Source organism: Astatotilapia calliptera, chromosome 14 (genome assembly GCF_900246225.1).
Source record: "Astatotilapia calliptera chromosome 14, fAstCal1.2, whole genome shotgun sequence".
Lineage (NCBI taxonomy): Eukaryota > Metazoa > Chordata > Actinopteri > Cichliformes > Cichlidae > Astatotilapia > Astatotilapia calliptera.
The window spans coordinates 26,303,015-26,318,947 of NC_039315.1; the positions used below are offsets into that span (position 1 = coordinate 26,303,015).

General features: G+C 41.0%; 1 protein-coding gene across 12 annotated transcripts in view; it reads left to right on the forward strand.

Moving 5' to 3' along the window:
* Positions 1-7,978: 7,978 nt before the first annotated feature.
* Positions 7,979-15,933, forward strand: part of mecom (MDS1 and EVI1 complex locus) — a 123,920-nt gene continuing 115,965 nt past the window's right edge. For 11 of the 12 annotated variants that reach the window (XM_026191471.1, XM_026191476.1, XM_026191472.1 and 8 more), the window contains exon 1: positions 7,980-8,285. In XM_026191471.1, coding sequence (XP_026047256.1) covers positions 8,249-8,285 — 37 coding nt within the window. In that variant the 5' untranslated portion in view covers positions 7,980-8,248. Of the gene's footprint in view, positions 8,286-15,933 lie in introns of all 12 variants that reach the window. The other variant, XM_026191483.1, reaches the window with a different exon arrangement.

Below are 15,933 nucleotides of genomic sequence, written 5' to 3' on the forward strand. Positions count from 1 at the left end.
CTTCCCCACTGGAATCACAGGAAGACACAATCCTTAATGAATGTATTCTTTCTCTCTGCCTCTGTTCGAACCAAGGCAGTAATTAATGAGGCTCTGTTTGTTGTCTTCTCATATTATGTGCTGCAGTGTTTCAGTTTTTGTTTTACAACTCTGCAAATGCAGCAGTTTGTGTCTGCCTCTTAATTTTTAGAGTGGAAAATGGAAAAAAACAAAAACAAAGTTCTTCTCTGAAAAGTCACACATCTTTCTTCATTGTTTTATTATTTAAAAAAAACACTGACAGAAAACATAAGGAATAACAAATCAAGATATAAAATCTAAAGGGTACATCCGACTTCATGGTTATTTTCTATGCCAGTGAGCTACTATTGCTGTTGTACAGTATACTGCAACAGAAACATAATTGCCTAGCTGGATTTTCTCTCCAGTTGCTGGAAAGTTAACTGATTAACTTCCCATCCTATAAAACCTGTTATATTGGATGGGCAGCCTGGAAGATCCTTAAGGGGCAGACTGTGTAAGACCCATGTGGCACAGAGCCTCCTCACAGCTTATCACCCCTGCCAAAAACCATGTTATTGTGAGCAAAAGCTATAATAGACTGACATGTGTCTGCGTCACTGTGACAAGTTTACTCTGAGATATCATCAAGAACACAAAGCCTTTCGCCACTTTCAAGAGCAGAGAATGAGTATAAAATCTGATCAAGCAGTACGCAACTGCCCTCCTTTGAGTCGCGAACAGCCTATGTTGTGAAGTAGCAATAGAATGACACAGTTAGTATAAACACTCTTTTCTAATACAATGAAAACACTGTTGGGCCCAAAAGGTGACATAAGACAGGAACAAGTTCATAGGTTGTATTTACCAGTGGAAGTCTATGGATGAATACGTTTGTTTTGTTTGAGCAGTGGGGAATATAGACAGGGAGGAAATGGTGGATAAAGAGGACAGAGAGGCAGGGTCATCTGGGAAAACAGGGGGTGTATTCCAGGGAGAGTTATTTCCTTTTCCAGAGGTAAACAAACGACCAAGACAGGCAGAGAGGGATCGCTGGGTGACTGACACCTGACAATATTGAAACAGGAGAGGATGGGATGAAGTGGCTACTGGGAATAATTAAATCAAATCACTTGTATTGTCACATCACATTACTGGTACACTGGCAGCACATGTGAGTGAAATTCTTGTGTGCAAGCTTCCCAAAAGCAACAGTGATGTTCAAAATACAAGAAATATAAAAAACAAAACAAAATATAAGAAATATGAGAAAAATAAGAATAAATATATGTACAAATATATCTTGCCTATGAACACTTCAGCTTGCAGTCTGGAGCACCTGGTGCTCAAACCACTGAACTTCCAACTGGTAGACAACCTGCTCAATCTCCTGAGCCCCAACTGCTCTAAAATACAGAGGCCCTTAAATACAGTGAGGGCTGGTGAGCTCATGTGAGTCCCACCAGAGACCCAGCTGAGATTGGTATCCAGTCTCACTTTTACACACTCTATGGTTTCATGCTCAGCAGGGATAGACCAACGCTGTAGTTACTGGGTAGAGACCTTTAACAACATAACCCTCCAAACAACTATGAGTGACAATTACTACCATTCAGAACAACCTGCAGTTCCTGACAAACTGCATTCTTGACTATGGCCAGAGAGTTCATTTTAAACAGAAACTATGTTCTGCACCATAACTCAACAGGAGATACCAAAGCTCAGACAGACAAACCTGGGCTGGTTCTGCAATTCTTAAGAGCAGGCATATGTATCTGTGCCATGTCAGGAACTGGCACAGAGCTGTTTGAGGTCTTAGCCTCAAAGACATCTATGGTCCCATTGACCGTTCTCATTTTTTGTAATGCTTAACAAATTTGTGAGCAGACAATTGGTAGAAATTAAGAAGGTGGATCTGCTGCAAATGTGCAATGGAGAATCAGGTGACATCATTTTAAGCAACAACTCAGGACCTGTATTGGGAGCTGGAACAAAAACAAAGCTACCACAAGGCAAATAGGCAGTGTTCATTCCACAACAAATCTCAGTTTCACTCCTGCCAAGTTGTGTATCAAGTGGTAAAGGTGAGTTCCTGGAAGCCATCGTTCACCAGCTTTGCAGGGTGGTTGACTGTCACACCTCCAGGAAGTTGGTGCCTATGCTATTACCAGACTGTAAGACTCACAGCCAGCACAGAAAGCCTCTTTTCCTGATGAGGAAACCATTCAATGTCCAATGTCAGATTCCTAAAAACACTCAATGGCCTTAGACCAGCAGCATTACCACACAGATTTATAACCATATCATTTGGACCCTTTTTAGGATAGGATAATATGTGTGACACTATAATTTTATGGAACCATGCATGTGAATGTGCATGTAAAAATGGCAAAATGTTTTACTTGAGACAGCTGGCATCACTTCTATCACTGATTGTTTTTTTTTTGAGCCATGAATGAATCATGGTCAGGTAAAACAATGAGAAGAGATAGGTTCAAATGTTTGACTTGCAAATGTCAAACTTGCAAAAGCACAACCTGCTAGAATTTTGGTGAGTCTGGAACATAAAATGTATTATTGCTTTAAATAATTATAAAACACAAATGGTACATTAAAAAGAAACAACTTATATTTAACTTGGGGAAAAACTGAGCTGCTTTGTTTCAGTTTTCACAGCAAGTACTTGAAGATTATCACTTAGACCTCTATAGCAGGTATTATGGGAAGAATTGCACTAATTATACCAAACATCATTTGTATTTGTGGACAGAACGGCAGTTTGTTGGTTAACCCTGTTGCCTCACAGCAAGAAGGCACTTTGAGGCAAGGACCTGGGTTCAAATCCTTTCTGTGTGGAGTCTGGATGTTCTTCCCGTGTCTGCGTGTATTTTCTCTGACTTCCTCTCACCGTCAAAGACATGCAGTTAGTGGGGTTAGGTTAACTGGTGATTGTAAATTGCCCGTAGGTGTGAGTGTGAGTACAAATGCTTGTCTGTCTCTCTGTGTTAACCCTTCACCTGTCCAGGGTGTACCTCGCCTCTCGCCCTATGGCAGCTGGAACAGACTGAATTGGATAAGAAGAAGAGAATGGATGGATTACCATTAGTAGTGTAGCCATGAATTGTTTTTGTCAGACGTAACATAACAGTGTTATGTTCCATCTTGATTTGATATAGCTTAATTAAAACAAAAGAGCTCAAGTTTACAGCAAATACTAATCTCACGAGAGAACAAGAACAACGACAAGAGAAAAACAGAGGATCTTTTTTTTACCATCCTAAAAATAAAATGTGTATGTCTAAATAACACTATAGCTTGTTATGACTCATATTATAATTTCTCTGTCCCATTTTTCACTTTTAAGTGCCTTGCAGATTCTTCATCCTGGCTATGGAGAGGCCAATATTTGTGGCAAAAGATCAGAGAAAGATTCCTGATGGTCACTGGAATAAACCTCTCAATACATACATGTGGTATAGCTGTAAAGATTTCAAGTTTATTTTTATGTTGTCTGGTTCAAGTTCAGATGAACTGAGCTGTAAGCAGTCAGCTGCCCGCATTATTGGAGGTTATTGACTTTTTCTGTGGCCTAAGCATCCATTTGTGTGTTTCTTTAATTGCTCTGCAACCGGGAACCTGACAAGGATCCCACTGTCTGTTGTTACTGGAAACGGGAATAAATTAGCCTGATCGATTGTCCTATTGATTACATCTCGGATCTCTCTTTTGATGTGACTGGTGCAAGAGGACAGTCAGTTGCAAATTGATGGGATGAGTGTGTATCTTGTATCATGTGTGGCGTGGGAGGAGGGAATCAGACCTGCTCATCAACCAGTCCTCAGAGATTAATATGTCCACCGACAACACCAGCCCTATCAATAGTACTTTCACAAATTGTCTCCGGAGCGCATCGTAATCTGTATGCCCTGCTGGACTCTGAGGGCAGACGCAGTTAAAATGCACTTTACTTCAGTACCAGCCAGGCCAGCCCATTAATCTCTCACTTTTACCTTCTGCTTTTAAGTTTTTCTTCTTGTGGTCCAATGATAAATTTCACAGTTTGTGAGACTTGTTATCATGCAGTCCTCTATATTTCAAGGAAGAGGTCCATAGTCTATGTGCATCTACCTGGAAAGTACTGACAGGGCTGACGTTTGACTGCTGGATGGTTACACACTGACAGTCACTCATACTTTATTTTTTAGAATCTCAAACATTCCTGGATGACATCCACTAGAGGGGGGTATAGTATAAAGAAAGACTTTCAACGAGTTCGGCCTTCCGTACACATCGACACAGCCTGAATTAATAATAAAAATAATAAACGTGAGCATAAAAGGAATATCACATTTTCCTATTTAGGTTTTTTATTAATTGTACTACTCTAAAAAAAATCATCCAAGTTTAAAATTTGGAGTGTGACTAAGTCTTTTAAAATTATAATCAGTGGCAGCCTTGTTCCGTCGCTGAAAAACATGTTTCCAAAGAACGATATATATTCTTTTATCTCATTTTAATTATGATGTGCTATGTGCATATTTCTACTAAACAAACCAACTGATTTAAAAAACAAACAAACCAAAAAACAACTAACTACCTCTACCTTAAAAAAAAATACATCTGACGTTGTGTTATCTGATAATACAAAAATAAGTATAAGAAAACAGAGCAAAGAATTTCTTCCAGGAAAAAAATGTGATTAAATGGTAAAACCATTAAAAAAAACACTGCAATAAATAAAAGGACATCACTTGCATCTTGTAGGCAAGCTAGGATAAATGACTGTGCTGTGCGTTCATATTTACAAATAGAAATGTTGTCTATAATGTCTGTTTTTAAACCCTGCGAGGGACAGCAACGTTTACACTGTATTTAAGGAGTTGTCTTTTTTTTCAGCCTACACATTGTTTTTATTTTAACTGAGGGTATTGCCAAGTGTTTTCCCAGTGAAGATGGATTAATGTCTCCAGCGCAGTATTATTATACTGCCTTAGCGGTTCTTTGTGCTGCTGTTTACTGATTAAACCGATAATTCTCCACACAGGTGCAGCCACACAGGGGCAGCACGCACCGGACAAAATAGTAATTGCCTTTAAGAAAAAAAAAATATATATATACGTATAATAATAATAATAATAATAATAATAATAATAATAATAATAATAATAATAATAATAATAATAATAATAAAGTCAGTACAGTTATACAGGTCTACAGTAGGACACCAAATCTACCAAAATGTGGCCTATTATTGAAAAATAAAGTTTTCCATTAACGATTATCTGTCTGTTTTTAATCATTCTAAACATATTTTGTATTTATATTATTATTCAATGAAACGAGAAATGTAGTTATTATTATTATTATTGTTATTATTATTATTATTATTATTAATAATAATAATAATAATAATAATAATAATAATAATAATAATAAATTAAAAGTGAAATCAAATGACACTTATACTGTGTGCCTTGATTTTAATGTCGAAGTTAACATCATCAAATAACGTAAATATCCACATTTTACATCCTTTATTTTGATCGCGCAGACTGGTTTGGTGGGACAACGTGGTGATAAATATCACTGTTGATCACTTGATTGATTAGGCTACGTTGCTTAAAGGTCATGCGGGCCCTGGTAATTTCCTTGCGCCGGAGGCTCCCTTTTCGCTTTTAGTCTCCACAGCCCCTTGTTCAGATCGTGTTATTTTTTAACCCCTCCACAGCTGAACCCGCCGTTGCATTACAGTAAACCTCCCAAACGCTTTCTGTTTCAGGCAAGTTTTCTTCGTTTTACACAATTTGAAATTTAACTTTTTTACATGCGGACTTAACGTTAAGTGCAGATGTGAGGCTGCCTTAGTGCTTGGAATTGGTGTCTGGAGCCCAATTAATGTCTAATAATTACAGCCCACGGGGCTCTCTTTGCACTACTATCGGGATCAGCGTGTCGTGATAAAATATGTAGTGGGGAAAATGCTCCGAAAGGGGAGAAGAAGACTGAAGAAGAGAAGAGTGAGTTATTGCGGTGAATGAAAACTGTTTCCATTTAGGATAATTGAGCGCCCTGCCTGAAGCTCTCTCTCTCTCTCTCCCTCTCAGTCGGTGTGCGGTGTGTTTTGTGCACGCCCGACGCGCCACCTTCACGGTGTATAGGCGCAACCCACTTAATAGCACCATTTATGTCATTATATAGTAAAGGCAGGGTGAGGTACAACCACAATAAAGTATCAGCATTAACCTCTCAACTCTGCCCTTTAAGTGAACACGGAGCTACATAAATAAAATCAAATAAAAATATAGAATATGTTAATAGAGGCGTGCACAGTGTGTCTGTTGGCGTTGCCAGTTGAGTATAACCGGTGTGTATTTTTACAGTGAGATTCGGTGTGTTTTTTTTTTTTTGTTTTTTTTTGCCCCATCAAAAGGGTCCGAAATCAAATCCTTCAGAAGATAAATGTGATCTGCAGAAGCTGAAAGTGTGTACAGAGGTTTTCATCCGCAGTATAATCGGCGTGGACGTATGAACACACTACATTGTCTAAATTTGACCAGTCTGTTATTTCATTCATTCATTCATCCATTCACTCTTTTCTTTTTCGCCAGAAGATATGATGTCACAAGTTCAGCCAGTTTCTGCGCACTTTGGAATCGATAGCTCAAATTAAAACAGCCATTAATGTGCTCATCTGCAAGAGGAGCCATATCTCCTGTGGGTCTAATTAATTGCCAATTACTTTAATTATAATAGGCTCCCACTGCACAGGGATAAACAAGATAAGATATCAGCTCTTGATGTGTGGGTCCGATTTTACTCATTTTATTTGTTGTTACCAAATAAAATGAATTATACCGAGGATCTGCTTTCCTGTGTGTGGTTGGTTTCTGCTGATGACTCTGTTTCAAAATGTTACTCTGTAATGCAATATATGAGATGAAGTGAGTATATTAAGTTGCTTTTTGCCTGGACGGCAATCATAAAAAAATGTGGCCCTTAAAATCCACAGGAGAAAAAGGGGACGTCTGTTCCACCTGCAGAGGTGGGGGGTGTGGAGAAAAGGCTTTTCTTTCTTGACAGAAACCCTCTCCTTCGCAGTTAAATCAAGTAAAAACATCCTTTTGGAACATTCAGCAATTACCACGAGATGAAATTCAACAGAAACTACTCAAAAGAGCATTAATACTAAGCTCTTAACGTATTAGTAATTGTCAGCGGAGTGACACAAAGAATTATAAAAAAGGAGGAAGAAGAAGGAGGAAAAGAAAACGTGGTCACTCTCATATTAAAGCTGTCAGTCGGGTGCCCAAGCGGGTGAGGGAGGGGGAACTTTTTAATTCATTTTCCAGTGCTCGGGATAATGTTCAAAAACACAATTAAAATATATAAAATCTTTAATGACCACACTCAGCATCGGCAATTCAAGTGAGCATTGATTAATGTGAGGTCATTTAAAGAGAAAAGGTGCGCTGTAAGGATTGAGAGTATTGAGAGTAAGGATCGTTATAATTAATGCCCTCGGCACTCCATAGATCCGGGGTGCTGACTGCACTGCAAAAAATAGCTATCCATCTTTTTTTTAAAGAAAAAAAGAAGCGTGCAGGGCTCAATCTGAAAAACCTTTTTTTAATGTCTTTAAAAAGTACATAAAATCTATTGCATGAGGCAGAGTAACTAAAGTGAACTTGTTGGGAAAGTTTTCAGTCTAATTTTGTAGTGAATCGCCGCTTTATTTTTTAATCCACCAATTTAGGTCTTTGTAAGGAGGGGTTTTGTTTTGTTTTGGGGTTGTTTTTTTAATCAAAATACATAGGAGCGTAAGTCTCCCATCTAATGAATAGACTTCAATTTAAAAGTTTTGTAAAGTTTTGGGGTTTTAAAAAAAGAAGAAAGAAATAACACACGGCTAAATGTGAAACATCAACTCTTGACATTTTTTGCAGTGTGCCCCGCTTTCTCACTCTGTGGTCGTTTGAAAAACTGACACGAAATGAGATGTCCGCGATTCACTCATCTTGACCAGATCAGGTTAATATCAAAGTGATAAATCGTCCCAAACTTTTTCTGGCACTTGCTGCCGGCAGATTTCTGGCTGTGCGCATGTGCGAAGGTGTCCAGACTGACAATGCTGGAGAGATAGCGCGTTTGGATTGAGAAACCCAGAGAAAAAGGACAGAGAAAAAACAAAAAGGAGGAAAAAAAGATTGACGAAAAAATCCAAACAAACCCACGCCGAGAGACTGGCACCATGAGGTCCAAAGGCAGGGCACGGAAACTGGCCACGAGTAGGTGCAACATCCCTTTCTTTTTTCTCTTGAAACATGCCATCTTATATACCTATAGACTGTCGCTGTTATCACTGCTTCTATTAATAGTTTCTGTTACGATTTCGTTTCCACGAGGAAACCCTCACTTTCACCCGCTTAAAAAGAAGAAAAAAGAGCAAACCGTGATGTTGTCGCGAAGAAAATAATTAAAGTCGAGCAGAAGTAGAGCGTAAACTTTACAGTTGAGGGTGCGATGGAGGAACTTTGTGCAAGGCGTCCGCTCCAGTATTGGAATTGCTCGTTGCATGTAGTGGGCGCTGTAGTGTAACGTGGTGTATTGCGAGTTAAAAAATCCCATGTCCAGTGCATCGGCAGTTGTGTTGCACTCGCTGCACGCTGCTGCTGTGGGCTGCGGGTCACTTCACTTTCCCGGGAGAAACTTGGAAAAACAAGTAAAGCGAAAGTGGAGCGAAACGAGGAGAAAACGGCGATTTAGAGACGCTAAAATGATTCGGGGAGTTTCCTTTCTTTCTTTCTTTCTTTCTTTCTTTCTTTCTTACTTTTTTTTTTAAGTCTTGTTAGTGTGTTTGAGTCTCGCAGTTCATTCCGGAGGTCTTATTAATATATAATTTGTAGCATTTGCTAAATTCTGTGCCACCTGTGAATAAAAGACATTGAGACGTGTATATTTTATATTACTTTCAACGCTACAGTGTTACACTTTACGGACTTTAAAGTTTAGATTCATCACTACAGGATGCAGGCTTCTTACTAATGCAAAATCCATTCAGGATAAAATGATAACTTGAAATATCCACTGATGTTTGATTAAATTAAATGCTACCGTCTTCGTTTATTTGCTTGCTTGAACCTAATTAACTTCATGGAATGAGATGATCATGCTACAATAATTTTCAAAATGTATCTATTTAAATCAAATGCGGTTCTGTGCTGCGTTCGCTCTCTTTTTAGTTGTGACGCTGTTTTTTTGTTTTGTTTTATGTCTAAATGTAAGATGCGTTTGTGCCTTCACCTTGAATTGTAATGCAAACTCTGGCAAGTCACATCCAAGAAGGCTACAGTGCAATGACCGAGGCCTGCAAGATTTCAGGTGTTTACAGAAATGTTCATATTGAGGAGGTTTACTGCGTTTAAAGATCTGCGCCTATGTCGTTGGAGTTCAGCTACTTGCACGGAATAAAACGGTGTAATTGTAATTTGTGAAACGCCCCGGGCAGCTGGTCATTAACGAGCAGGCTCCACAGAAGTTTTTTTTTTTTTAAGACTGCACGTGGTCAGGTGAAACCGAGTTCTAATGTAATTATTTGTCCGCACAGAAATGCAGCATAATGCTGACAGTCTGATGAAGCTTAATTGACGTATTCTAAATATATAAACTGCTTCACTGACCTTCTGGAGCTTCAGAAAATCCTGTGACTCCTGTGAAGATGGTGCACAGGTTATGTAAACACACAGAACGTCATCGTGCACAGTACAAAAACAGACCTGTGAGTTTTTTGTTGTTATTATTTATGATTTTGTTTAGAAATGCAGAAAACGAGCAGCTGCGCGGAACAACTGCACCAACTTTCTTTGCACACAATTAAAGCTACAATGAAGTTAGAAGGTCAAATTCTTCGTGTGATTATTATTTTCGAGGTAATTTCTAACTGTTAAGTAAGAATGGGGAAATGTTTTGGCCCCCGGAGCAGCGGGGCCGCTCTGGCCAACAGCCAGGTCTGCACAGTGTCAACAGTGAATATTTAAATTCCCAGACCCCTCATAAGGGCTCTGCTGGTAAATGCGTTCAGTGTGTGCCTCCCTCCTTGCAAAACAGTCGTGCATTTCTTTTTTTTAATTTAAGTGCCTGTAATACAGGAGGTGATGGAGAGGTGGTAAACGTGAGAGTGATTGATGGAGGCTGACTGATTAGTCCGCACGTCCAGATGTAATGCGGTGCGCCACAAAAAAACTCCCCAACCACGCTAAGCCAAGGCGTGCAGGCCGCACCCCGCGGTGAAATGTTAGCCACAGAAAGATGGACGGGGCTTTGGTGATCCAAACTAGCTCGGTGTAGGCCTAATTAAAGGTTCACTTAGCATTTTTGAGTCTCGATAAATACCGTTTCGTTATAATGCGTTCGGAGTGCATTACAGTAGCGATTAATCTACCAAGACCAGCCTAGAGTAACCATAGCACGCATCTGAATTCAAGCAAACTAGACAATTAAGTGAATAAAAATATTTGGAAGTTTAACAAGTGCCAGCAGAGCAATCAAATACAACGTGTCTCCCAAGGCAGGCACTATTTGGTATGCCTAATCATTTTCACTTTTACCACAATATTCCGTCAGTCATCACTCAGTCTCCAGAAATGTGGAGCCATAACGCATTTTAGATGGGTTATCGCCCTTTGTGTGTGTGTGTGTGTGTGTGTGTGTGTGTGTGTGTGTGTGTGTGTGTGTGTGTGTGTGTGTGTGTGTGTGTGTGTGTGTGTGTGTGAATGTGGGAGGGAGGGGTCTCGCTGGGCCTCGCTGTCCGTCAGCGCCTCTCTTCTCGGTCTTGGGAGAAGTGCGTCGTCCTCCCCACATTGTGCAGTGGGCCATGCATCTCGCGTTTGTCTGGCGGAGCTCATTAAAACGGTTAATAGATTGGCCCATTTAAAAGGTGAGAGGGAGCGGGCTGGCGCGAGGAAAGTGAAATAGAGACCCCATTAAACGGCCCTTGTTGTCCCGGAGCGGCGCTCTTTGCCTGCGCTCCGCTTGGTGCCAAAGCTCTGTATACAAATGTCCCATATCGCCTTCAGTAATGGCCTGGGTCAAGAATCATTGGGGCCCTAGGCAGAAGTTACCCCCTTCTGTTGTCCTCCTTAGTTAACTGTTGCTTTGAACTTTTATTTCTGATGTAATAAATAACAGTAGAGCCAAATCCTCATATGGAAATCAGGGCCTACTATCACTTCAAACAAAGACAAATATATATATATATATATATATATATATATATATATATATATATATATATATATATATATATATATATATATATATATATATATAAGCAGATTTTAAATGAGCACTGGAAAGATAACTCATTGCATCTGTAACAAGGGAAAACAAGGATTGGCTCACATTGTTGGCAATGTAGCATCTTTTAAAACACTTTTGTTGCAGGATGTATCTGAAGGCCTGCATGTATGATTCAGAAATGTCTGACACACTGCTGGTGTTTCTGAGTTTATGTAATGGCTTTAGATGAATGTTTGTGTGGCACATATGAGAAATGCTTGTTTGAATGAGTCTAAAATGTTTCTGTTAATACATTTAAGGCTACATTCTAATTTATGTGCAACCCTTACAAAAAAGAAAGAAAAAATCCTTGAACAACTACAATATCGTCAGAAAACTGCTGTCAAACCAAGTGTGAAATGTATCCCAGTCCCATAAGTCGAAACACACACTCGTATGTACACAAGCAGCTTGTTTGGGGTGTATTGGTGGAGTTTTGCGGTATTTGCATGTCTGTCTGTGTATTTGTTGGTAGAATATGGGCTGTGGGAGGCAGTTTGACTCTGACCAGGACCTTCTCATCTATCAACGTCCCCATCTGTCTTACATGTCTCCCCCCCCTACCCTTACGACGGGCAAAGCCCTCACCCGCCCACCCTCACCCCTCTTCAGAAAATGGCTTCTTTGGAAGGTCTCTGATGTTAATGAGTCGTCCAGGACTTAGTCTCGCAGCTGTAAACAGAGAGCTGACGAGGTTAGTGGTTTGTTTATACACTGTTGTCACCCACTTGAAGGATGGCCTCTGTCCCAAGCAAGTAGGGAGCTTCCAGGCCTCATCATGAGTCCCCTCTCAGGCCCTGACACAGTGGCCCTGCCCCAGGGGGTTTCACTCCCACTTCTCCAACTGTAGTCCCTGCTTTCTTACATCTCAGACCATCGTGAATAAAAGGAATTTCATAAAGCCGTGTTTGTACGCTGATGGTGGTGTGTGTGTGCATGTGTGTGTGTGTGTGTGTGGGTGCTGATGCAGCGACCCAGACAGGGCAGTGTGGGAACACCAAGGGATGGATGGAGGGAGGGGGTGTGCAGCACCATGTCAAGCCTGGGAACCACTGTGTGTTTACCACAGGGAAACTGTACCAGTGCAGAACAATGAGTGAGCCTTACCCCTTCTAAATAAAAAAACGCATTTCTGCTTTCTTCTTCCCCCTAAAGGTCATGGAGTTAGAGATAGGGAGTCCACACAAAAGCCTCCAGTCTGTCGTCAGTCTGGTCTGGCCCCGTACGGTGCCAAGACTGAGGTCATTATCAACAGAGCAGTCCCGAGCTAAGCATATTTTTATAGATTGTGTGTGTATGTGTTTGCTTGGGAGCGAGGTGAACATGTGCATGCGCTTATTTGGTCAGGGCTGCGTGCACGAGCGATTCTTTGGCGTGCGTGTATGCGCAAAACAAGAGGCAGCGCGCAGAGTGCACAGAGCGCAGTTGTCAAATGTGAGACGTGCTGCAGTTTCTCTCATCGCAAATTAGTCTGAGATAAATGGCATTTTGCTGCGCTGAAAAGTTTACCCAGACATCAAACTGATTTGTGTGTCGTTATGATGTCCGAAGAGATATAACGTCAACAGACTGCTGATGGTGCACTTCACCCAGGCTATTAATGAGGCGGTGTGAAATTAGCACGCCTCGGCATGCTTGGAGGAGAGATGTTTGTTAGCTAATTAAAGAAACTCAATCATTTTATATGCGCCAATCAATTACCTGGAGCAGGTGGTAGAAACAGAACCCGACACTATGTCCTTATGTCTCACATCAGCTAACTACCCTAACTCACTTTACTACATTGTTGAGTGCTTTTATGGCCAGGAAGGCTAAACATTTGATATGACTCTTTGGTAGCTGCCAGTATACATGTGTAGCACTTCGCTGGACTGTTATTAGTTTAAAGGCAGCTGCCCAATCATGTTACATATGTACCTTTTTTGAAGATGTCTGATTAATCATGTTTGACTTTATTCACTTTTCATCTTTAACCCAAACAGGATGTTGCGAGTATAGAACACAGAATTATCAATTTTATTCCAGTAGCCCATATTTTAATGACCCGTATGCTCATTTCGTACATCTCCAAACTTTGTCTTGAGACAGTGATACACTACTTTGTACTGACAGGTGTTCGTGGAATTGCTTATGGACATTGTATTTTAATGGCTGTGCTGCAAGGGTGATAGAGAGAATAGTGCTTACACACTGGAGGGAGCACATAGCTATAAACAGGAATTACCCAACAATCGTTTTGTGAATGTGTTGATAACAGTGTGTTCCAGCACTGCTCGGGGATCTCCCTGGGTGGAGCAGGCTGGCCCAATGGAAGGAACGAGCTCAAGAGTTGTTTCTGATTACCAGGGGACAAAACAGGGCATCGGGTCTTGTGCAGAGACAGGACAGGACAGGACGGACCCGATGTAGTCAGATGTGCGCATGCATGTGTTTGTGTGCTATGTGTATGTGATTCCTGTACACCTTTTATCTGTGCTACAATAAGCCCCCCACCCCCTTCCCACTCTGGACCCTGAGGCTCATTAAGGAGTGACCTCTCACCTTTTCAGGACGGGAGAGATGAGGGGAGGAGATGTGATCAAAGCCGGGCCCTTCCTGATGAAGTTTGGACTGCAACGCAGCCACCTCATTGGATCTGATAGCGGCTGCCTTGGCTGTGTTAAGTGTTGAAATAGTGATGTTAGAGTGGAAGACACGAAGACGAAAAGTCACGAAAAGTTCTGAATTCGCTATTAACTTGTAGCGACATACATTTAAATATGCAACACATTTATTTTTATTTTTTGGGGTACACAGCACCTTAATTGTATACACCAGAAATAAATTCAAACTGTAGGTATTGTTTACTTATTTATTTTTTTGTTTGCTTGTGTGTTCAGGTGAACTAGATTTTTTGGCCAAGTCTCTCACAGATGCTTGTTTTCTTAAACATTAAACACTTCTCAGGTTCTGTCGTTACTGATCTATGCTCCATCCGTGTTCATCTCATCTAGTGCCTTATCTCTGAAAAGGGAAGTCCATGTCCCTGTCCTCAGAGGTCCGTCTTGATGATTTCTCCAGTGTGCATGTGTGCGTCTGTATAAATTGTGCACTTCACGTGTGTGTACCGCTGCTGCTGGTCAGCCAGGGTCACAGCAGAGAAAAGAATGTGACTGTGGAAAAGAATGCTGTGCTGATTAGCGCTGCTTACCTGTAAGTGAACTGGACGTGCCGGCATGTGATGAGACCGAGGAAACAAGGGAACAATAGGACAGTAGAGATTCCTTTCCACGCCACATTCCAGCGATCCAGCAACCCGGGACCCCCGCTTGGAGCTTTGATGAACCCTCCTCGCAGCTTCCTGGGATTGTCGCTCCTCCACAAACACAAAAACACAAAGTGGCCGGTGAGTGGGGCCAGGGAAGAGAGAACACGGCCCTCCTCAGGATGTCCTGTTTTGATTAGCGTTAGCATCCTAAAAGCACCATAGAAATATTTTTCTAACACGGAGAAGAGCTTAGTGGTGACACATCCACTTCTTTCCACGCTGTGACCTCCGAGGTCATATACACTACAATGAGCCAGAAATCAAAGAGGTGTTCCTCACATGGTGATGTGACTGGGAAATCATGTGCGGAAAACAAGGCGATAAAGTGATGGGGAGAGCTTTCACGGTGCGTCAACAGGTGTCAAGAGTTTGTTAGGCCATGGCTTTTACAGTTTTCCAAGCAATAGCTTATAATGTCTGGAATTACTAAGTCAATAAAAGTTGTGTTTCAAGTTGAAAATAAATAAATGTCTAAGTGTGATTAAAGTCACAATTCACTGCCTCTCTAATCCATTTATAACTGCTACGGCATTTTATAAACTGTTAACTTAATATATTATTTACTCGTAATACTTTTAAGAAACACAGTTGTATGATACTAAAGTCATAAAAAATTTAATACCTAAATCAAAATGAGTAAGTGTGGTGTTTTCACATTACTGAAATTCCTAATTAACTTGCAGTACTTTTCTTTAAGCAAGTTCTGCAGTACTGTATTCTAAGCTGTATTCTCTTATGCACAACGTGCTCTTTCAGCAGCCTGTACTACATCTTTTTTGTCTCTTGTGGAATCAGAGAGCAGTGAAGCATTACAGCATGGTCTGTTGTTTTGCTGGTGCTTGAGGGCTTTAGTTTGACAGGAGGGCACCACTTTGTTCACCTCAGTGTCCACAGGCAACCCCTCGGGACCTCGAGGCATGGACGTCTCTGTCAGGGCTGTGGCAAGACTGGGGCGATGGGGGGCCCCTCTGCTCGCTGGGTCAGTGGGCAAGCTAATCGATTTTATCTCCGTTTCACACACCACGCCAAACCCCTACTGGCCTGATATTCACATGTTCACTGTTCAGAGGATTATGGGCCTTCCATCTCCCGTCTATCTTTTTTTCCTCTTTCACTTTCTCTTTTTTTTCCCGTTCTTTGGTGTTTCTTATGTTTCCCATTTGTCTTTCTTCTACTATGTTTTGTCTACTGTCTACCATCATCTCTATTTCCCTCCCCCTTGTTCCAGCTTAGTTCTCTAAGTAGAGAGCATTTTACAGAGGACTCGCAAATTGTGTATCCTCCATTTTCTT